This window comes from Dermacentor albipictus, chromosome 2 (genome assembly GCF_038994185.2).
Source record: "Dermacentor albipictus isolate Rhodes 1998 colony chromosome 2, USDA_Dalb.pri_finalv2, whole genome shotgun sequence".
NCBI classification, from domain to species: Eukaryota; Metazoa; Arthropoda; class Arachnida; order Ixodida; family Ixodidae; genus Dermacentor; species Dermacentor albipictus.
In genome coordinates, this window is record NC_091822.1 from 111,221,860 (window position 1) to 111,244,896 (window position 23,037).

Below are 23,037 nucleotides of genomic sequence, written 5' to 3' on the forward strand. Positions count from 1 at the left end.
TTTGCGGCACACGTGTGTCACAAAGTGCAAGTATCGAACATCAGCCATCACTCTTTCGACAGCTTCTGACATTACCCCAGCAGAGACATGTAGCAGGCAGTGAAAAGAGAAAAATGAAGTAGATATTTCACAGCCACGCTGCATAAAAGCGTATTAAATGAAGATGGAGAGGTAAAGATCTTGTGGACAGGTATGTGTACCATTACAGGACAGCAATCCATACAAAGAAGTGGATCACTAATGTCTTTGCCCACTTTCTCTAGGTGTCATCCAGGTGTCACAAACTCATAGATCGAGAACTGGAAGGACTGCAAGTGCACGGATGTTGTAGCAAATGACGCACTCAACCAATTTGAGTTTAAGAAGGAAATTGCGGAAACACCCATTGACGCATATGTCAAAGAAATGCCACAAGGGCGAAAATGTAGTAGAGAGCTGGAAGATTACATCGATAAGCCTGTTGCAGTCTCCCAAGCACACAAAGGCGACTTAATACCACCCTATTAGGTCCAGTTTGACATGCATGGACATTTTCCCGAGCATGTGCTCCTGAAGACTCGGATGAAATGCTGAAACCAAGGTTACAGCGGAAAAACCTGTGTTAGATGCACTACATGCAGACAGTTTTTTTTTCCATGTAAACAGAAACTGCTTTCCAATTTTCACTCGCCTTAAACTTGATGTATCCAAATTGGCACAGCCATTTTCTCTTCAGAAATTATAGTTTCAAGTTTTCTGTCTTGAAGTATTCTTTCATCACCTTAAAATAGTTGCAATAGACTGTTTATAGGAGTTCATCTCGACTGCCTTTATCTCAGGTCAGAAGAAGTTATCAGACGGCAACAGCTGTGACGCACGACCACGCACCAGGAAGGAACATATGGAATGTACTCGACCAGGCCACTGTGACACTGCCGCATTCGGAAGCACCGACACAACCATATCAGCACACAAAGCCTATATGCACAATGGCAGTTTCTGGTGGTTGCTTTTACGCTCGCCACTGTCTAATTAGTATCACTTGGCGTTTTCTACATTAGAACAGTTCTGCAGGACATACTGAAGTGGTTTGTCAGCATGGTCAGAGTTTCTGCTGGGATTGAGGCACTCAGAGCACCTGGCGCAATGTGTGTGCGCGTTCAAACCTACAATCAGCCTAGAAGATCAGTTGTGCACTTCCAAAAATTTGTTTCACAAATTTGCCGTTACAGCAAAATTTTCACTGCGATTCTAGGCTGCAGTTTAGCAGCCACAACTAGTTAAGAAACACATGCGACGATCATAAGAGCACGGTACACCGCTCTGTTACGAAATAAGTTGTGCTGTTTACTTTCACAAGCATTCTAATTGATCCCTGCAGACACACTGCAAGACTACCTCATTCGTTGCAAGTGGCTTCCGCCCACGAATAAAATTCTTTTGATTAGAAATAACAGCGAACCGTGCAGTGTGAATCACACTTGTCGAGTGGTTGAGCAGCTCGCTGTGTAGACGAACAGTGGCGTGCATGCTCAAACATTCGCGACCACCAGTGATCACGCTGGAAATAGCCAGCGCATTTGACTCGTCAATCAGATTTCAACAACCCATAACAGTGCTCATCGCCAGTCCTTAAGTGAGAGGCATATAGGAAAACTGAGTGCCTTTGGCGCCACCTCTCGGGGAGGAATATTTGTTCATGCACCTCCAACAGGAGCTTGTTTAATGAAAAATGTTTTACTCAGCTTGACAGTTTCAAGGACAGGCTCCACATTACTAATTTATATTAACCAGCTATGCGCAATAAATAAAAAGTTAGTGGAACTATATTAATTACCCACATAACTGTGCAAATTATTAATTGTCTAGAGACTGCCGATCTGTACACTCAAATGGTAACAACCAAGTCACCAAGATTTATATTGCTCCAATTTATAATTTTGGTAGTTAAATAAAAAATTAACAGCTTGCATAAAAAATTAAAATAAAGGCATGACCATTTCCAGTTCAACAACACGCATTTATAAAATCTTTAATTGCCAGCATAACAGCAAAGATCTTCATAAACACAGGCTCTTGGCTTCACATACAATACATCACATATATTATATCCTCCCAGAGTATTCAGCAATATCTAAAAAAAGGTGTGCGATTCCACCTAAAAAAGTAAAACACAGTAAGTATAACTACGTACACTGGAACACATCCAAGTGAAAAAATGGTGACCTAATTTTGTGTCTAAGAAATATCCATAAATTATGCAATGTCAAAGGTGAAGGTCCTTGTCTCCCACTCTACTTTAGACCGGATGTCAATAGGCTCCTTCATAGTCTTCTCAATAAACTCTGCCTTGCCCGCACCGTTCACAAAAAGAACACTATGTGTCCTGAAAGAAACAAGAAGTGAAATGAACATACATGAACTATGCATTTGTTCACACTTTTCACACATTGTTATCATTGAAGTACCCATAAAAGGTAATCCATAACTAGCAGAAAAAGCTAAGAGTAATAAAAATGTCAGAAAAAGTGAATACCCTATTTTGGCGCGCATAACCCGCCATCGTGCATAACCAGCACCCCAAATTACAACAGCCCGGTAAGAAGAAAAGAACTATCCCCATGTATAATCCACGAAAGTAACTGCATACAACACTGCTCAAATCTGTGCAAAAGCAGTCTCCATTCATGGATGCACGACTTACGTCGTATCTTCAACCAGCGGCTCTGTCCCCCCCATTCTTCAGCGATGCTGAAAAAGCTGGATTCACGCGCCAGACATTTCTGCGGACGAATCAGTCGCATGATATGTGACGTGAATCGGATCACTCAGCAACTAGCCCTCGCACGACAGCGGATAACAGCGTGGATGGAGAAGCCCTAGCGTCGGCGATGGCGATGAAGCAAACACAACCGAGCCGAAAATCTGAACAGTGACTTGGCTTACCGCCGTATCGGGAAGCGCTTCACGCAGATTGAGGGAGCGCCATGGGAGTGGGTGACGTATGAGTTTGCCAGTGCAGTGTGCATTATTTCCTGAGTACTAAATGCAAAATGGTGACCCATAATGCGGAGGAGAATGGCAGACGATGACAGAGGGGAGAAGAGTGCTTAAACACGCAGGGGCAAGGAGAAAGTGGGGTTCCTTAGGAGCTAACGAAACTGAATACCGGAGAACTTTGCCTTTAGCTGTGGCTTCATGGCAGCGCGGCACATGGTGCAGGTTATATGCGGGAAAATATGGTAAATTTGTCACCGGCAGCTGGCGCTTCAGTTGTGTCTCTGTTAATGATGATATGTGGCTCTACCCTTAGAAATGAGTGGACATCTATATGATGTGATAGCAAATGTTGGGCCACAACAGCAGCATCTCTTGGTGACAAAGGGAACTACTTGGGTCATAAGATATTTTCGTTACATAAAAATTGCCATTCCTCTGTGCATGTCCGTGAAAAAAGCACCTAACAACACTACATAATGTAACTTTATTAAATTTTTACATCTGCTACATTTCGGATCATCCTTAAGATACATTTTGAAAACTAAATCACTTTTATGAAAAAATTGCAGCCGATCTAACAGCAAAGTTAACTATAGTCACCAAAGTTCTGCAAGCCTACAGACTCAATACTTATTACAATGTCACAATAAACTGGTGTGCCTTTTTATGCTAATATCATAGTTTCTTGATAGTTTTTCTTTCTACCCGCCGTGGTTGCTCAGTGGCTATGGTGTTGAGCTGCTGAGCACGCGGTCCCGGGATCAAATCCTGGCCACGGCAGCCGAATTTCGATGGAGGCGAAATGCGAAAACACCCGTGTACTTAGATTTAGGTGCACGTTAAAGAACCCCAGGTGGTCAAAATTTCCGGAGTCCCCCACTATGGCGTGCCTCATAATCAGAAAGTGGTTTTGGCACGTAAAACCCCACAATTTAATAATAATTTTTTTAATAGTTTTTCTTTCTGGTCAAAAAACTTCTATGCCAGAGTTTCAGTTTTCAGCCTAAAATTATCCATGACACTGTGCAGCATCGTTCAGACGATGCGAACTTGAGTACATAGTATTCGCACAAGCTGTGTAAGGCGTCCTATTGCATTCCTATAGCATGTATCAGAAAACACAAGAACCACAGCATTCAATCAACTATGACAAATTTACAATTCGTTAGACACTACGAACCGCTTGGGGCTCTAATACATGGCAAATTTCAATTCAGCTCTACTCATGGAGACTAAGTTATACCAAAGTTGGCGAAACATCGTCGCTACACAGCTCTAATGCGATGTTTACTACTGTGCATTTCGTACTTAGCAGGCAATGAAGTAGAGTGATCATAGGAATCTCACTTTGTGCCTTTCACAGCGCAATTGCTGTTGATCTGCAAGACTTCTTAAAAGGAAGCTTTAGCTCGGGTGCTCCTATGTAAATACATATAAAAGGAGATTTCGTTTTTCTCGGCAACCACTGCACTAAACTTGACGGGGTTTGTTGCATTTAAAAGAAAAACTTAAAATCTAGTGACTGTTGGTTTCGAATTTTCGATTTAGGTCGTCAATTTTTTATTAAAAATTGGCAAAAATCGCAAATTTTCAGAAAACGAAACTATCAAGTTTACAACTTCGTAACTCAGCAAGAAAAGATGATATCGCAATTCTGTGAATTGTACCTAATAGCACATCTAAAGCGGACAAATTTGACATCTTACACATGAATCTCAAAAAATTTATTAATATGTAATTACAACTTTTGCAGAACCCTCGTAAACAACGTAACAAACTCACGTAAGATGTAAAATGACATGTGAAATTTGTCCCCTTTGAATGATCTAATGGATGCCATTTACAGAACCGTGATATCTGTTCTTGATGCAGAGCTATTAGTTTGTAAACTTCATGCTTCTATTTTTTTCAAACTTCTCAATTTTTGAAAATCTTTTTAACAAAATTCAAGCCCTAAATCAAAATTCCGCTTCTAACAGTCCTTATAATTTAACTTTCGATCTCAAATGCAACAAATTTCATTAAAATCGGTCCACGGGTTACCTCAGAAAAATGTTTTTGCATTTTTACATGTATTCGAATAGGCCACGTCGGAGTTGGGCCCGAGCTAAAGCTTCCTCTTAAGGAATAACTACTCCATATATATATAGCCGCAATTTTTATAGCAAGGATGTTGTCTAGACAGCATAAAAAATTCACTAGATTTGGCTAAAGATTCTCACGAATCTGCTGAAAGTGAGCTAAAGAAACTTCATGCAAATTACATTCTATATATATATATATAATAGTAAGAAGCCACCAAGGACAATTAATGGAATTGAAACTGGACGAAAAGACAACTTGCAGCAGGTGGGGAACAATCCCACATCTTCGCCTTACGTGTGCAATGTACATGTAATGCATGCATAATTTTTTGTACGGAGTGAAATTTGCATGAACTTTCTTTAGCTCACTTTCAGCAGATTCACAAGAATGTTTAGCCGATTCTAGTGAATTTTTTATGCTGTCTAGACAGTATCCTTGCAAGAAAAATCGCGACGTTGGCAGTGATGATGACAGACTACTTTGTTAACAGAGAGGTAGTACCTTGTGCCATAATTGTAGTCGGGCAAGATGTACTTCATCTGGTTCATCAGCCTCAAGTTTGACTCAGGCTCTTGTGACTGCTTTCTCATGGCGTCATCCACTGGGTAGCTACAAATGAAAACTGCACATCAATGAACTGTAACATGAAATCTCAAGAAGTGACACAACCTCAATGGCTGAATCCTAGCCCCAATATCGCCTGCCTTCTGCTCCTCATTCATTTGCACTCTGCTGCAATATTTTAGTTTCACATTTCCCACAGACTGCATAGATACTCCTATTCTGACACAATCTAATGAGTAAAACCTCATTAATATGGATTTGCCGGGATCGTAAGAAAACTGACTGAATTAAGCAAATGTTGAATTATCAAGGGTATTAAGAGAACAATAAACAAATGCTTACTGCATGAACCCACTTATTTACTGAATGAAACAACAAATCTGGTAACCCACCGTGGTTGCTTAGTGGCTATGGTGTTGGGCTGCTAAGCACGACGTCGCGGGATCGAATCCCGGCCATGATGTTCGCATTTCGCTGGGGGCAAAATGCCAAAACACCCGTATACTTAGATTTGGGTGCCCGCTAAAGAACCCCAGGTGGACCAAATTTTCAGTCCCCCACTACAGCCTGCCTCACAATCAGGAAGTGGTTTTGACACATAAAAACCCCATAATTTAATTTAAATTTAACAAATCTGGCTTTCATTCAGCACAAGAGAAGTGCGGAAGCCGCAGTTCTTGTCATCACGTAACTGCTTAGGGCTCGCAACGGCAAAGGCCTCGCAACTTCATTTGCAGTGCGGTGCAAGACCCACACTTTTATCTGGCGCATGCTTTTCACCGTGCTTATTTTTTTGCCAGTGAGCTGGTCAACAACATATCGTTCATCCAACGCGATTTAGCTGGGGGGTGGAATCGCTTTTCATACCGGACAGCTTCCCTGTATTTGTGACATTTGCGCAGGCATTGCATTTCAAAGTAAAACCATTGCTCGCTGCAACCACCACAGACGAAACCATGGTCATATCGTCGCAATCATGGATGGTGACTACACAGTTCTGCAGGCCCGCAGCCAACAAGTAGTAAGTTAAAGGAAACTACGGTTTGCCACAACCATTGTCGCTATTGACATGATCGCAGATGGTGCCTACGCAGTTATCAAGGCATGCAGCCAATGCGCACTGCCATGATGAAAATAAATGAATGTCTGCCACAAGTGCTGCTGTGGATGAATCCCCAGTCATTATCAAAGCAATCATCTCATGGATGGTGACTATGCAGTTTTGAAGGCTTGCAGCAAACAAGCACTGGTCAACACAAAACACCTTAATCGCTGCAGACGAAAATGTGACTGCTATCAGTGCTACCATCAGGGTGTCTACCAAGTTGACATACTAAAATTCGCTGAGTTTTCCAGGTTTTCCTTGAATGCCTTTGCAAAATTCCCCGAGTGACACAGAATTTCATTCTATGTCAAGACGGGCTCACAGCATGTCGCCCGATGCTGTCACCTTCTAGTAAGCATGCTAAAAGATAAAAAAAAACAGAGTTAATCCAGTTTAAACAGTAATGAGCAGCGTTTATTTTGTTCAAAAAGAAGGCGGAAGAGAAGGGTTACTAAAATGCACCACGAATAAAATATATTTGAAAAAATGGTACAGCTCATTGCAAATCTAGCCGAACGTTCTCAAATATGGATAAAAAGAAGATGCATACGGACACAAATATTTTTGAATATTCCTTTCAGTCACAAATTATGATCGACCGTCGGTACATATGCGAAGCATAGATGGTGCTTGAGACTCTACTGAAAGCAAATCAAGGTGGCAGAATGACTGTTAAAGCATTTTATGATGAGTCATCATAATTACAGAGTAATTAAATATTTGAATATTGTAAAGACAATCATGCTATGTTTCTTCATCAAAATGATTAAATCCCCTGCTCGAATTCAAGAAAGAAAAAATATATTTCAAGGTTGCTACCGACAGGCCCCTAGCCAAACATCACGTAGAACATGATAGTGCGTTCACCAAAGTTGTATTCTGTAACGATACATATCATTCAGAAGTAAAATGGAAGTAATTTAGATTCTCAGAATGTGCAATTTACCCTACACTTAATGTCTGCTTTATTCCTTGCTACCACTGCACAGAAAGGGCAAAAATAGGTCGCGTCCACAAATGTGGACGCTGTGACTGAAGGGGATATGAGCTATTTCTATCAACAGACAACACGCTTATTGGTATGAGGCCTGAACTTCGTCACAAGTGAGCTTCTCTCTCAACAGCTGGTGTGTCAACCTCAACTGTCCTGACATACTCTCAGCCCGCGCAAAATGCCTCAGTGTTGCATTTCACTGCATTAAAGAGTTTATCTTGGTTTGGATGAGCTACATCTGCATCTCGGCATCACCGAACACTTTGTTTTTTGAGCTAAAGCTCCTTGAAAGAAGTGGCAGCATGCTTTCTTTCAGGTTCATTCCACAGTGCATAGGTCCTATCTGTTATCGTCCTCTTTCCACCATGCATTTTACCCACGGACCATTTGAAGCATCCTCTTGGTCAGTTGTATAGTCAACGTCTAATTTTTCTGACTCCCTAGGCGCTGCAAGAACGTCCAAAAAATCGGGCAGTTCGAAAAAATGAATGCAAGTCTTTTATTGCCCTTAAGGGCTCAAATCGCCACGGGCACATCCGAAAAGGCCTGCCAGTAACTTATTACACATATCGGTGCTCACACTGTGACAAGAGACGGCGTGCGGTATCGTGTATAATTAATGAATACATACTTTGTCACGCGACAATTGCCCCTTCCCACGCTAGTTATGCTTCACCGCAATATCTTTGGATATGTATCACCGCACAATATTGCTGTATTGAGGCGAAGCTTACTTTTGGGACCGGCATAATGCAACAAGCTGTGCTTTCCGAGCTTCGAATCCCATCGCAAGGACCACAAGTCGGAGTCAATGCCATTGCTGACAGCGGTGAATTCTTTCAATAAAAAATATTCACCGAACGGCAAGAAGCTTAATAGCGAACGTTGAAGCAGCTAGGCCTAGCATTTGCCACAGTGGTGGCTACGGCTGCCAGCTGATCTGCGTGCGAGAGTGCCGGTTTGAAGCGGCGAGGTAATTAAAATGGCAACAGTGGTGCCTTTGATTAATGTCGTTTAGAGCCTGCGGACTGCAAAATGTCTGGAAAATTGGACGGCGAAGGGTTCTTGCGTCCGAAATTTCAGACATTCTTAAACAACATTGACTCTATAGGATATGGTGATGCCAAGAAGCCGTCCGAGTTATCGGGCGTCCGGAAAGTCGGTCGCTGACTGTACACTGGCAACTCCTCAAGCCGACGGCATGGCATCCGAGACGATTCATTACGATCCCTATCTGTTGCTTGAGCCAGCAATACCGCGAGTTTTGTTCCCTCTCAATAAAATTACAGCTAATTTTCCCTGACAGAAGCACAAATTCCCCGAGTTCTTTCCTGAGTATTTCCAGACTATTCCAAGATCCCTGAGAATTCCCGATTTTCTCGGTTGGTAGACACCCTGATCATGGATGGCAGAGTGTGCAACTCTGAAAGCACACAGTCAATGCGGTATCATGCGTGTTGGTAAATAGAAGAATAAAGGTTTGACAGGCCAAATAGGCACTAAGCATTCCTGCATTCTTGTCATTCCCCTACGATTTCCATTGATGGCCATGGTGATGTGGAATCAGCCGCTTTGTTTCAATTTGAATCTAGCGCCACGTTTGCTTTTTGGCATCACCAATTCGGGTGCTCTAAGGGTTGCCTGAATTAACTGGAGTGCAGCCAAATACGTCCGAATTAACGAGAGTTTGATGTTACTGAATAACGCATATGCCTGCTGGGACCAGAGGACTATGAATTATCCCACTTTCCCAATCAACAAGGGTCGAATTAACGAGGGTGCACTGCATTTGATTTGGGAGAAAAAACTTAAAATTTTGCTTAAATAGACATTTTAAGAGCATGCATCGACGTTACTTCTGAAATCTTCATTCATAAGATGAGAAATATGGCATGCTAAAGAATCAATTGACATAGATTTTTTTTTAAATGATGTTTGTCCATTCAGTGTCACTACTAAAGCTCAACTGTGCCAGTCGAGCCCCACATCGGGTGCTGTGGCCCGCATGCGCTGTTGTAATGCATAGTTCATGGCGCTGTGGTAAAAAGCCCTATTTTAAGTCTATCGTAACTTTTATGTGCTCTTTGTCTTGTGGGCGGTCAAAAGTACCCTTTCACATTATGATTTGGGCATACAAAGTTGTTTAAAACAGCAATACTGTACACTTCCTTTAAGGTGAACCCCGTTCACAATAACAAGCTCTCTGACAAGTCGAACAGTTTGGGAACCCAATGTCATAGGTCAGCATACTGAGCTACCAGCACACCGACATACTCGATTTCACAGACGTGAGTTACAGCACTATTGAGTGATGAAGGGTGGGAGCATGAATGGAAGTCCATGTTGGCGAGTTTGAGTCGACATTAATATGAACAGGAGCGACTGCTGGTTAATGGGAGTACAAACAAAGGTCAGTGACGCTGATTCTGAGTGAATGCGAGTATGTATGTACGTGAGTGTGAGCGAACATGAGTACAAGCCTGAGTGGGTGCCAGTAAATGCAAATGGAAGCGACTATGAATGCAAGTGAGTGTTGGCCAGTGTGAGTATGCATGAGTCTGAGGAACTGGTACATAGCCTGCGAAAAATACCACTGAGCAAGTATGAGCAATGATCTGCCTTATTCTGCACCCCTAACCCCACTATTCAGTTTCCCAAGAACTTGGAGGACTTCTGTATGGCTGACCTTCTCGCAAGATGGCCTTCTCGTGTCCTAAATGAAAGGCAATTTTAGATGGTACTTCTCCCAGCACATGATGCTTCCTTCATTCCTCATATCAGAATGCACAGCAATTTTACTGCACGATGATGACAGGTTTTCAACTGAGGTCGAGGCTGAGGCCTCGCCACGTAGCTACCTGTCTTCATCACCATTACTCCGAGCTAATTCATATTTACTCACATAACACTCGCACCCCCCGTATTGGCCATCAAAAATTTGAATTCCTCTTTCCTCTCGTAACCATCGCGCCATCGAAAATTACTGCAGCGGCAGTTGGCCGAGTTTCTCTATATCAATATTGGCATCAACTACGAATAAGTTGGGACCGAGCCACTTTATTTATTCGTTCAGTGACTACGTTTACTTGGCGCCTGCAAATAAGGTCCTTCACCATTCCTCCTTGTGTAGAACCTATGCTTTTATTATAAAAGCAAGTGGGTTTTCGAAGTAATATTTCGTTTGAGTTTATAGTAGCTGGTGTGCAAAACCTGACACAAAGCCGCTTCATTTTTCCTTTTTTTTATATTCAGCACTTAGAACATCTTAGCAAAAAATTTTAGCCACATAATTATTGCACACCCCCAACTTCACATCAATTTTCCGTGAGAAAAGGTGCGAGCATCATGTGACAAAACATGGTACAAGGAAAAACAGCTACAACGTTCACAATTGGAATAACTGCACTGGAACAAAATATGGCAAGCCTCACGACGTTGGGTCGTCCAGGAAATCGTATATCTTCTTCAGAAGTTTATCCTTTTGAGAGAACCGGTTGTTTTGCCTGATGAGCTCCTCAAACTTCTGTTTGCCATATCTGACCTTGGCCCAAAACTGTGGGGGTACGCTGTTGCCAAACGCATAGAAGCCTGGGAAGAAAGAAAGAAAGTAAGTCAAGTCAGAACTTGAAAAAGCCATTCCAGGTTTTCTACATATAGTTAATTTATAGACCTACTGAAAACTAGCTAACAGTACTAATTAGATACTGAACTTATCTCTGCAAAAATCCATTACACAGTTATGAAGAAGTGTAGAAACATTATCATCGCTGCTATGACTGCTCTACTCAAGGAGGACATAGTGAATTAGCACCAACACCAAATAATTAGTGCAGTGTGCTTAAAATAAATGGAATGTTCCATCTTAGTGACATACATAACGTCCTTCTAATATGAAAATAAACGTTGTAGAGCTAAAAACGTTGTTGCATGTTTTGAAAGCTGGATGAAATTGTTAACTCTGACAAAAAAATGAACAAAACCTTGTCATCACAGGCTCGAGAAGCAACTTGCACTGAGCAATAATGGGGCACAGATGCTCTGCAGCTTTTCAAGGAGATAAACTTAAACAAGTGCTCTCTGTTAGCGGGGAATTCTGTGAAGGGAATGCACTTGCAAAACTGAAGACGTTGTTATAGTGCAAAGAACACAGAAAACGCTTTTGTGTTAAGGTCAATGTCCTCATTTCAATGAGGTGTCAAATTAGTCTTAAGAACAATAGAAGCGGGCACAATCTTAAGCTCCTAAAATACGTAACAAGAAATTGGAGATTCCCATAAGTGAGCCAGAAAAAAAAAAAAAGCAAAGTCCCTCTAAAGGAGTAATGGCACAGCATTTTCAACTGGGCATATTTTTGCATTAAGTGAAGATCCAAGCCCTGGTAAAAAGAAAAATAAAGGCAAGCGTCAGAGCACCCATTTACTTGAATACTTATTCTTGTAAACCAGCTTTAGTTCTGGCACCCAGGAGGTTGGTGCAAAGCACTGGTTCATTCTGTCCCTGCAGCTGCCATGCGAGATTGCTGCCAGAAGGTGCACTCTGTTCAATGTTTTTCATAAGCAATATCACCATGCCTAACTTCGATGCTACACTATGTCAGCAAACTTGGCTCTTTCTCTGTGCCATGACACTAGGTCAGGCATTTCGAGACCAGCCTTAATATTAATAAAGTGAACATGTCAGGTAGCCTTGAACTAGGGGATAGCGTAAAAGAAGAGGATTCAGAAGAGGCACACACTGTGTGGTTGTTGTGTGCCTCTTCTCTGTCCCTGTCTTTCGTGCTGTTCCCTAGTTCTAGGTTTAATATTAAATTACCATCCTATCTTGCATAAGTGTATCCTAACCATTATAGTACTTGCTAAGCATCACCCTTTTATGTATGAGAAGCACATAGTAGTTGTTCAACAACTTCAAGTGTCAAAACTCCTATAACATAAGTGGCTTTGGTGTCCTTGGTTGTACAGGTTAGAGTGACCATAACTATCTTGTTTTGTTGTTCCTTTTTACAGGGATATACAATCTCATATACAGTCGAACCCGACTATATCCAACCCGTTTATATCAAATTATTCTATATCTCGAACAATTTCTGGTCACGGTATAGTTACAATGAGTATATATAGCAAAAATCACGCTTACATTGAATAAAAATAGCGACCCCCGATATATCGAACGTCAAGCGGCGGTAATGTACCCCCAGAAGTTGGCTTTCCCTCGCAGTAGCGGGGCAACCCGGCGGCACGGCTCCATCCAACTGCTCTCCCTACCGTGATTGCGCTGCCTCGGGCTGCTCGCGACACCCCCCAGCAAAAAATTATTCTGGCTCGCCCGCAGCACTTGCTCAGACAGCCAATCAGAGGCTCTTGTGCTCTCATCATGCAAGATGGCAAAATTGCGAGTTGTGTTGGTGCTTTTCTGGTTCATTGTGTTTGTGCCTTATGGGCCTTCTCCCGCAGTGTTGCTGTGATGAAGCCTTTCGTCGTGAAGCTCGAAATCATTAATCGGGTCAAACACGATGGGAAGTCCGATGTCCCTGTAGTGTGCAAGATTCCGAGGAGCACTCTCGGCACGATCAGGGCTAAAGCGGCCAAACTCGCGACCCGGTGCCCGTGGCGCCCAACGCGTACGCGCGGCCGTGTGCAAGTGGTTCTTTATACGTGCCGGTTTCCGCGTGCTCAGTGATGACTAAATTCTGATGAATACGACGAAGCCGTTGCCGGTGTTGCCAAAGTTTGGAGCGAGCTGTCAGAATTTCCGGAAGCTGTTGACGAATCAACAGTGGACGAGTTTGTGAGTGCAGATGGTGTCGCAACCGCGGAGGAGCCCGAAAATGAAGACTACATCACCGACATCGTACCGAGCACAAATGAAAGTGGGCATAATGAGGAAAGCAACGACAGTCCTTTGCCCCCATCCTCCGAAGTGATTGGTGCCCTCGCACTAGTCTGGTGCTTCTGCGTGGATGCGGAAGGTTGTGGCCTCAGCTGCTCCGACTCCTTTTCACGATGTGGGGAAGTGCTTGCGTCACAGGCAGCAAAATTGTCCAAGCAGAAGAAAATGCAGGACTAATTTATGTGAAACTAAGCTATTTTCATCAATAAAGTGATTTGATAAATGGTATGTGCTTTAATGACATTCCAATTATTTAGCAGGCTTATATCGAATTATGCTCTATATTGAACTGATAGGCGTTTTCTTGCGAGTTCGATATAACCGGGTTCGACTGTATTACTGTGCTCATCATTTTAACATTAATTGTAAGCCAGCATTGTAAGCTATTAATGCATAAAGCAGGGTAAGAAGCTGGCTTTTAAACTGATGACACTACTTCCTTTCCTACTCCTTCTTCTGATGCCATATACAAGTTACCCTGCATAGCATAAAGGATTCAATTAATACCCCCGCCACATGGCATAAGTAATGTCATTCACAGCGAATGAGATTAAGTGTTAATGCTATTTTTGTTGCTTCTACACGGGCATAGTGAATGACATTCACAGATAATGGCATTCACCCCTTGAATGAGTTCCCCGAGCTCATGCAAGCGCGACTTGAGTAATCTTGATGACAGGGGCTTGGCAAAAATTACGAAATTGATAAGTAAAACTGAAACGTAATCAGAGTAAAGGTTGTCATAATTGCTGTTATGAATGTTTTAATATTTTTATGATGCACAGCGCGATTTCTGAAGTAGTTTGTGCAGCTATATTCTTATTCCCAGTCTCCGACTGGCCACTAGCACCTCTTTTCGACCATGTTTACAAACGCTCATCTGTGTTTTTTTTTTTTCATTTCTGCGTATTGTTTTCACAGTTGAGCTACACAATTGAGCTACACTAAAGCCTATCCACCAACCACGGAATCCAGCTCCACAGCTTTGTCAGCAGAGAATGAGAAGCGAAAAGTGCACTGGACCGACGATGAGACGTGTGCGCTGCTGAAAGTGAGCGAAGGCCACCTCACCGATTTGCGCAAGCGCAATCTGAAAGTATACATGTAGATTGACGAGTGCCTGCGCGCGCAAGGTGCTAATAACCATCACCATCAATTGTGAATGCCATTTTGTATACCCGTGTAGATAGGGAATGCAAGACTGCAATCACATTCGGTATGAATGTCACTTACTGTGAATGACATTACATGTGTCATGTGACAGAGGTATAAGAGTGATCTCAAGATCATAAAGACCATTTTTGTTTACCACCAACAGCTGTCTCGCACGTAGGCTGTTCCTGCCAACTCCTCAGTTGTTCATGCAATGCGTTCCATAGCTTTATCATGCGTACTAAACAAAATAGCATGGTGCTGCTTAATTTCTGACCAGAGTAAGCAGCAAAGTCTGATTTTGAGCCACTTCCTTTCTTGAGGCCGAAAACTCAAGTGAAGGCACACAGCTGCTTGCAATTGTTTGATCCGCACCGATGGCACCGGCTGTTGGAATCTCAGCGATGCCACCAGCTGGTGGATCCTCAGTGATGACACCCGTTGTTGCAACCGGACCGTTGGCGCCCGTTGTTGCAAATGGGTCGCAAGCCCCAAGGGTAGCGTTGGCCTGGCGGCCTGGGGCACACTGGAAGCATCCGAAGGTCCCAGCAAAGCATGAGGCGACTGCTAACAGAACAACGTGTTTATTCTAGCATCGCAAAGAGCGGGCGGTCAGGTCGACCGAAGTAGAGAGACGGGAGAGCACGTTACTCAACAGAAGAAATCGGAGCCTCTCTCCTGGCGTCCGGGGGCAGCTGCTCTTATACTCTTGGCGTCGCGGGCAAGAAGGAAGGTCACGGGACGACACCACGTGACAGCGGCGATGGACGGACTGATAGACACGTTGGGACAAGGAGGTGACGCATCAGCCGGGCCGGCGCCGGTCAGACCTCCTCGCTTCACACTGGGGGAGCTCCTCTCCCCAGCTGCCGCGCTTTGACAAGCGTGGGCACACACACACACACGCACACACGAAGACACGTGGCACTGAAACATGCCGGGACGCGCTCGGCGGGGATGCGTCGCGGCCGCTCCGAACGGGCCGAAATGTCCGCCGCTTGGAACGAAGCCCCGGCGTCCGTTGAATCCGCGCCGGCTACAGCGCGCGTCATAGGCGAAACGTAACACAATGCATGAGCCTGCTAGTGCTCGTAGGTCTTATTTCACATATCTTGTTGCTTTCACGCTGATACATATATCACATGCAACAAAACTATTGAACGGCAACTCGGCTGTCTTTCAAGAGACAGCAGCACTAGTAGGGCAGCAGGCACAAGCTCTCAAATTCATGCAGACCTCACCTGGCTCTGTTTTCACCGGTTTGCCCTCTTGGAGGTTGCTGTAGTAAGTCATGGAAATCTTCTTCTGAAGAGGCCTGCAACCAAAAGATCAAAATGTGGTTGAGTACACTGGGGCAGGCATTCTGCACAGAATCTACACTATGCCAATGTGAATAGTACTACGAAACTTACTTGGCCTCAATGGCGACAAACAGAAATCCGTTGAACTCGTCCTTCTCCTTCATCAGTTTGGTCAGGTACGTGTTCCCATCCACTGCAGACTTAATGAAATCCACCACTAGGAAGCCTGCAAAGAAGTTATATACCAAAGTTATGACAGTTTAGTTTCTCAACCAATGTTTGCAAACGTGTACCCTCTGGTTGACAAGCCTTTTCGGGATGCCTAGGCATAATCCAAGTGTACAAAAATACAAGAGAATGGAAATTCTATTTGACATGTTTGGTGGGAGAGAAGGACACAAGAATAAAATACTTAATTTCAGAAATATTAACAAAGAACAAAACCAAACATCAAGAAACAACAAAAATGCAGTCAAACACTGCAGTGTGCTTCAGGTGGACACGAGGAAAAAAAAAATGTGATGAATGGTTAGAAAATTATGATGGGTCATATCACACCATCAGTCTAAATACAAGACAAAGGCCACTCACAGAGATTTCCAATAACCCCTGCCCTGCATCAGCTAATAAAATCTATGCCTGCAAACTTACCACTCTCGCCACTCGAGCTAATCCTCTGTTGCCCAGCACAGCATCCCCAATTTCTCAGCACCCATTCTGTTACCGAGACAACCATATGCTCTATGCGTTAGATGACCTGCCCTACCCTACTATTTCGTCTTAGTCTTAACTTCAAAGACATGCAGCTGTGTTTGACCCATGCAGTTATCTTTCTGCCTTTTAATGTTATGCTTGTCCTTTTCTGTTCCACTGCTTATGTTGCATTGAACTGCGACACAAAAGAGCAATGAACAGTGGGCAAAGGTGGAGAACGCCCTTTCACGTCTTTGTTCTAAGCATAACGCTGAGTGTTGCTGTGCTGCAGTCCAAATGCTGTCCCTCTAGGCTGGTTAGTATGGGTCACGTCTGAAGTTAATGTTGTGTCATGGCCACCTGTGGCTAACTGGTGAAATTACTCTAATCCGCCACCCGCGCCATCGTTGTAAGTAGTGTCGTCTCACAACCCTGTGCGACTAGTGGTATTGCTGCAAAGAGTAGTCCTGCAAGTTGGCCACAGGTGGCACAACATTTAACCTCAGCGTTGAAGTGAGCCTTCCGAACTAAAACTCCTCTGCCTTGTCAGTATATGCTGCCACATAAGGCATTATTTAGTGGAACAATAATTCTGCAAGAGCAAGGCAGCTGATTCACAATAATGGGTCTTAAAGATGGTTTGCAACAACAGTTAGGTGCCAGAAACAATCATCATTGTCATTTGTGAGAATTGCCAAGAAGGTAAAACGTAAAGTGGTGCATTGCCTGTGCATATCATCAGACTTATTTAGTTCTAGAGTTATAGAAAAGGTTTTTGAAAAGTATGGCCTTTCCTTGTGAAGGCCAGTAAAGCAGTGATTACACATGGGGCAAATTAGAAGCTGTGGTTCTTGACTTTGCGTTATTGTGCCTGCTAGCCTTATATCTTCAGTCAGTTTCCCTTTTGACGAGAGATTTCAGCATTGCAAATAGCAGTGGCACTGAACAACGCTCATTGTATAGCCCTGTCCTTATCTCTTTGTTATCAGAGCTGCCAAGAGAATTCTCCTTCAGCGCGTGAACAATGTTTGCTGACACTTGAGTTGGCTCCAAAGTGCTCAGCCCTGAATCAGTAAAGTACACGGAAGTGAAGAGACCATACAAGCAAGCCCCAGTAACAGCGCACACAGGTCAGATTCCTGCCTCACATGCAGTCTCTAAGGCTTTCAGGTCATAAAACAGAATGGTAAGAGGGCCACTGAGAAACCACTTAGAAGAGTGTGCAAGACATTGCAAAATATGTTTAAATAAATTATGTATAGCACTAGACTCACCCAGAAAGTGGACTACACTTTTCAACAGATACTATCAGTGCAAGATTATTTGTCTGAAAAGTACCCAGTGCTTGTCAGCAACAAGCGTGACGATTTCACCATAGGTACACAAACAACTGCCACGCAGACAACGGCAGAAGTAATATGCTGTGTTTATGACTTGAGCCCCTCAACAACATGCACATTTCAATATGGTGAAGATTGTTGTGAGCAAGTTAAAGAACAGTTTCCAGCTCATCAGAGGAGAACAATTTGTCATGTAAGACTGCAATACAGCAGCTAAGAATTCAATGCCACCTGCGATGTGATGTGCCCAAAATTAGAAAAGAAACTGTAACTGACAAATGAGAAACTGTTCCAAATTTAACAGTGCAATTTACATTTCACAATGGACAGATTGCACGAAACAATACAGTGCAGGCAACATATATGTCAATAAGGCTTCTTCGAAAAGACAACTTGATATGTCAACAAATACTGAAAAACAGGTGTCGTGTGCTTTAGGCACTTCCAGTGACATTGCAATTACTCTAACCCTTATGGTTTAAAGTAGTGAATCTTTCCTAGTTCGATATGCATCTTTGATTCCTGCAGTGTTTTTATCAGGGGCACAGAGACTTTATGGTCCACCAGTATATTATGAGAGTTTCTGGCACTAGTCTCCAAAGGATATAACCTCACCTCTTACGTCAACTTGATGCTAATTTCTCATAAAAATTTGTTATAATAGCAATGACTAGTTACACTTACTCTCTGAGGGCTATAAGTTCACTATTTTCAGTTTTCACATGCACACTTCAGAAAGAAGCAATTTACTTGAGAACCCACGGTGCTTGGATAATTAGTTGTTAATTTACCAAGGTTTCGTAACATACCGGCCCGAGTTCAAGGCATTCTGGAATGAGGACGCCTCTCTAAAGCTACATTCACATCATAAAGATGTTTATTCTCTCTCTTTCAGAATATATGGACAGTGAGTAATTGACATTTATTGCATCAAAAATTCGGAAAGAAGCTGAATTATCATTTATGGTTATTGATTTAGCTACAACTACTACCATGGATAAACAAAGCACTAACAGGAAAATACAGAGCAGCATACCTCTTAGGAAAAACAACTGGAAAAGACCAATTTGACAACACTACATATCCTGTTGTCAAAGATAGTGCAAGCCTCAAACCACGCATACCAACCGAAATAATGCCAAAATCTCAAAAAGTGCAAAAGGCAAAATACGAAATAAACCATTCCGGTTAACCACAAGCTCACATTTCTTTGTCTGTGACAGTATACACAGAAAAAATAGGCATGGTGCCAGAGTGCTCTCTAACGATCTCTGATAAAGGCTTCACGCAATATGTAGGCAGTTCTTTTTTAGGCCCTTTATAAAGGCAGGAGCATACTGGACACCAACGTTTGACTATCATGTGTTTCAGGCAGCCAACTTGCAGCCACGCAGCTCACTTGCTATGCTGTTGCCCCTTTTCTAAGCCACTTTCCACTCTCTACATTGCACAAACAGAATGCACAATGTGAAAATAATCACCCTGCTGTTCTCACATTCCATTATGGCACTTATGTCATTCCTGCACTTGCAGTTCCCTAGCAGTCACTGCTTTGGCCTGCACCTCCGCTGATACCCCCATGTGAAAGCCAGAACTGTAAGCCTCAGCACCCAATGACCCTTTCTTGATTTCACTCATAAGCACTTGGGTGGCAGTCACTGGATGTGGCCCAGATGGAGGCTCACCTCGGCCGCGCTTTGTTGGATCCATGCAATGGGCTGGCTGGAGGATGTTGAGCAGCGCAGCGATGCGGCCACTCTTGGACACAGCCATCCACGTGCCCCCTTCACGGCCCTTCTCCTGATCCTGGCCTGAAAGATGACCACAACTGTTTAGGAAAACGCTATTCCATGCTTTACACATGATTCTTGGAAAAGCAGTGAAACTAAAATGTGTTTGTATTGGTCAGACAGAAATGAACAATTTCCAAGACAGCATAGTAGATGAAGAAAACTACACTATATGGCAACCTGCAAAGAGGTAGAGAACATCAGAGGAAAAGGCCAGTATGCTGCCCATACATAGAGGAAGGTAAATGCATTTTTCACAAGCTCATCTTGAAGCGTAGGCTCCGCACTGGGATTGACAAATACACATCATGTCTTAGACACGCTGATGCGCCCTGTAGAAGACCAGATGTTTCCCTGACAATGAAAACACCTCGTTTAAAACTTGGTCCTTGAACTAAGGCTCATCTCTTCCATTTTAGTTCTACCCCAACTGCACAAGTTTCTCCCTTTGGAAGTTACAGTAGCTTACATTTATCTCTTATAAGAGCCATGACGGAAAGGCTGAACTCTAGCCAATAAGCGTGATTGCGATGGCAGGAATGGCTGCGTCTAGGGAAACCTACTCGGCAACAGTGCTTGCACTAAATTAACGATAGCCGGTAATTCAGCTTGTCCTGCGTCAATGCAATTGAGAGCAGTTGCCTTTTAGATAAGGTCTACGGCAAAATAATTTCACCTGTATACAAGCAGTGTCAAAAGTTTACGAGATGCTGACCCCCCCCCCCCCCCCCAAAAAAAAAAAAAAATTCTGAGCCTGAGCATGCAGCCTGTACTTCAAATGTGGTACTACGGATGTACATGACTAACATAGTGAAGTACTGTGAGAATGGCTGCAAGCGAAAGCTAGGCTGACATTCGACTTCTTATGCGAAACCAGTATCGCGTAAAATTTTGCATATGCATCCCGCATATAGCTCGTAGATCAGACTAAATAGGTCGCACTTAAGCGGCTAACTGGCAGTTAAAACGCCGAATGCAGTAATGTTGCCGTAATGTAAAATAACATATGTTTCACAATTAATGTACCTCCGACAATATTAGGATCGTCCTCCCAGAAAGACGCTGGCTTCGTGGGGCGATGGAAGAACTCGTCCCTGACGTTAACCAGCACCAAGCTGAATTCGTCATCGTCCGGGTCGGGATTAGTGTAGACGAACAGCAGGCACATCCTGAAACGCCGTTAGGGGGATGACAAATTGCAGACAGCGGCACAGCAAGTCATGCAGCCACGGCTTCGCGATCGCTAGCTGCCGCTAAGTGTCACGAGATTTGCAAACAGCGGCAAAACCGCTGCTTTTTCAACGCCGAAAGACAGGGTCACGCAACGCACGAGATCACATGCCAATATGCGTTCGTTGTCATTGCGACAAACGTCATCCCGCCGCTTACGTGGTAGCCGAGAGAAGACTGCAGCGAGGAAGAATGAAAAGGCCGTGAGAACCAGCGCAAATTCCGCATTTATCACGCGATACAGCGTGCGACTACCGTTATGCGCGACGAAGGTCGCGCCAAAGTATTGTTATCGTCACAGAAACGCATCGGACGCTTCTGCGGCAAACCGGCAAGCTTTTTGGAACAGCTGCGACTGACGTGACGGGAGTAACGGGAGATAGACTAGAGGAACGACACTCGCATTGCTGGCTGGAATCAAGATTGTAACTAACGCCAAGCTGTAGTTCTGTGAAACTGCTCACTTTACTTTTATTTGCCCCATATAAACTATAATGTCAGCCTAATGTTTTAATTATCTTATTTATTGTCATTTTAACGCTTGTAAGCAAGCCAAAGGCTTGCTGAATTGATGTGCACGACCTACTGAACTACAGACCTGCACAGATCTCCCTCCTCCAGCACGCCTGGTCTAGTTCGCCCCTTTTGCCGCTAGGGAAAGAACGTACGAGCAGAGTGGCGCTAGTCATAACCTGTTCGCTGTCGTCTGCTTCTGCGATCTGTTCAGCGCTTGTCTTGCCATTTCGGCAGGCACAAAGCGCTTGTTTTGGCGGTAAATGAATAAATTCACAAATATACAAAAGAAGACATATTTGCGAATGCTTTGCGTTTGAATAGTGAAACTAGAAGAGGATGAGCGGTGCAAGAAATGTAAACAACGAGCATAGGTGGCCGCTGCAATGCTAGATCAACGGCATAAATTTCCCTTTCCTAGCCTCCTTAAGAGACTGGAAAAATTGTTTAAAAAGATTCATAGGATAATCCAGCTTTCTTTAGTTGATTACAGACAGCCTAATGTCGTAGATGACATTAGGATTTACTACTGTGTGCCGTAGTGAAAGGAAGATGATCTGGTAAAAGTATAGTAAAAGTAATCACTAGTAAGTCCTCCACCCGATATGTGCAACAGTCTGATCGATTCTGCTTCAAGGGAAGGTGAGCATATCTTGTTTTTAATATCGTTGGATGTCTAGCGCAGTAGAAAGCACGCAAAAAATTAAGCGATCCCAATGCTTTAAAACGTGCTGCAGTGCAGGCCTTAAAAATCGTGTCACGGAACTCTTTTCAAACTGTAAAGCTAGCTTTTCCGCGTAGTACGGCGGCAGCATAACGGTGGTGCTGAAGATACGTACGCAGTGAAGCTGTGTGCGTAATTCACTTTTTGAGCTCGTGACGCATTCACGGATAACATTTAAGAGTTAAAATGAGTGGTAATCGTTCTGTCGTCGAACATTACGGTGGCTTCAAGTTTCTAAAGAGCGCAGACGCGAATTTTACAACGTGTACAATGAAACTGTTGGGTACGTTGCGAACTCTATACACAATGGGATTTATAATAATCTCCTTTAAAAAGGCAGTGGGAGCGGCTATTTAACGCTATTTTAGAGAGCAGCGGACTACACGCTCCGACATTTTTTAGGTTCGGTGAGTCAACTTTTGGAGCCAAGTGACCGATCAAAGCCTTGTGACATCTCTGTCACTGTGTTAGCAAAAATCGTCAACTAGAGAAGCAGTTCGTGGCAACACAACAGCTGCCGTACTACTTACAACGCCGCACAACAGCCCACCTCGTAGCAGACGAACAGGTTATAAAAGCGCCACCTACGGCAGTCGGTTGAACGAAAGTGGGCGCAAGCTGCTCCCATAGAAGCCGGATATCTGTGCAGGTCTGGAGTTCCAGTAGGTCGTGTTGATG

General features: G+C 43.5%; 1 protein-coding gene across 1 annotated transcript; it reads right to left on the bottom strand.

Annotated features, from left to right (window-relative positions):
• Positions 1–1,985: 1,985 nt before the first annotated feature.
• Positions 1,986–21,490, bottom strand: LOC139056041 (transport and Golgi organization 2 homolog). Its single transcript, XM_070533854.1, has 8 exons — positions 21,282–21,490; positions 20,919–21,061; positions 19,788–19,913; positions 16,181–16,295; positions 16,010–16,083; positions 11,159–11,315; positions 5,566–5,673; positions 1,986–2,365 (listed from the first exon to the last, which is right to left on the bottom strand). Exons 2-8 carry the CDS (start codon positions 21,058–21,060, stop codon positions 2,236–2,238), a joined length of 852 nt encoding a protein of 283 aa, XP_070389955.1. The 5' UTR covers position 21,061; positions 21,282–21,490; the 3' UTR covers positions 1,986–2,235.
• Positions 21,491–23,037: the final 1,547 nt, after the last annotated feature.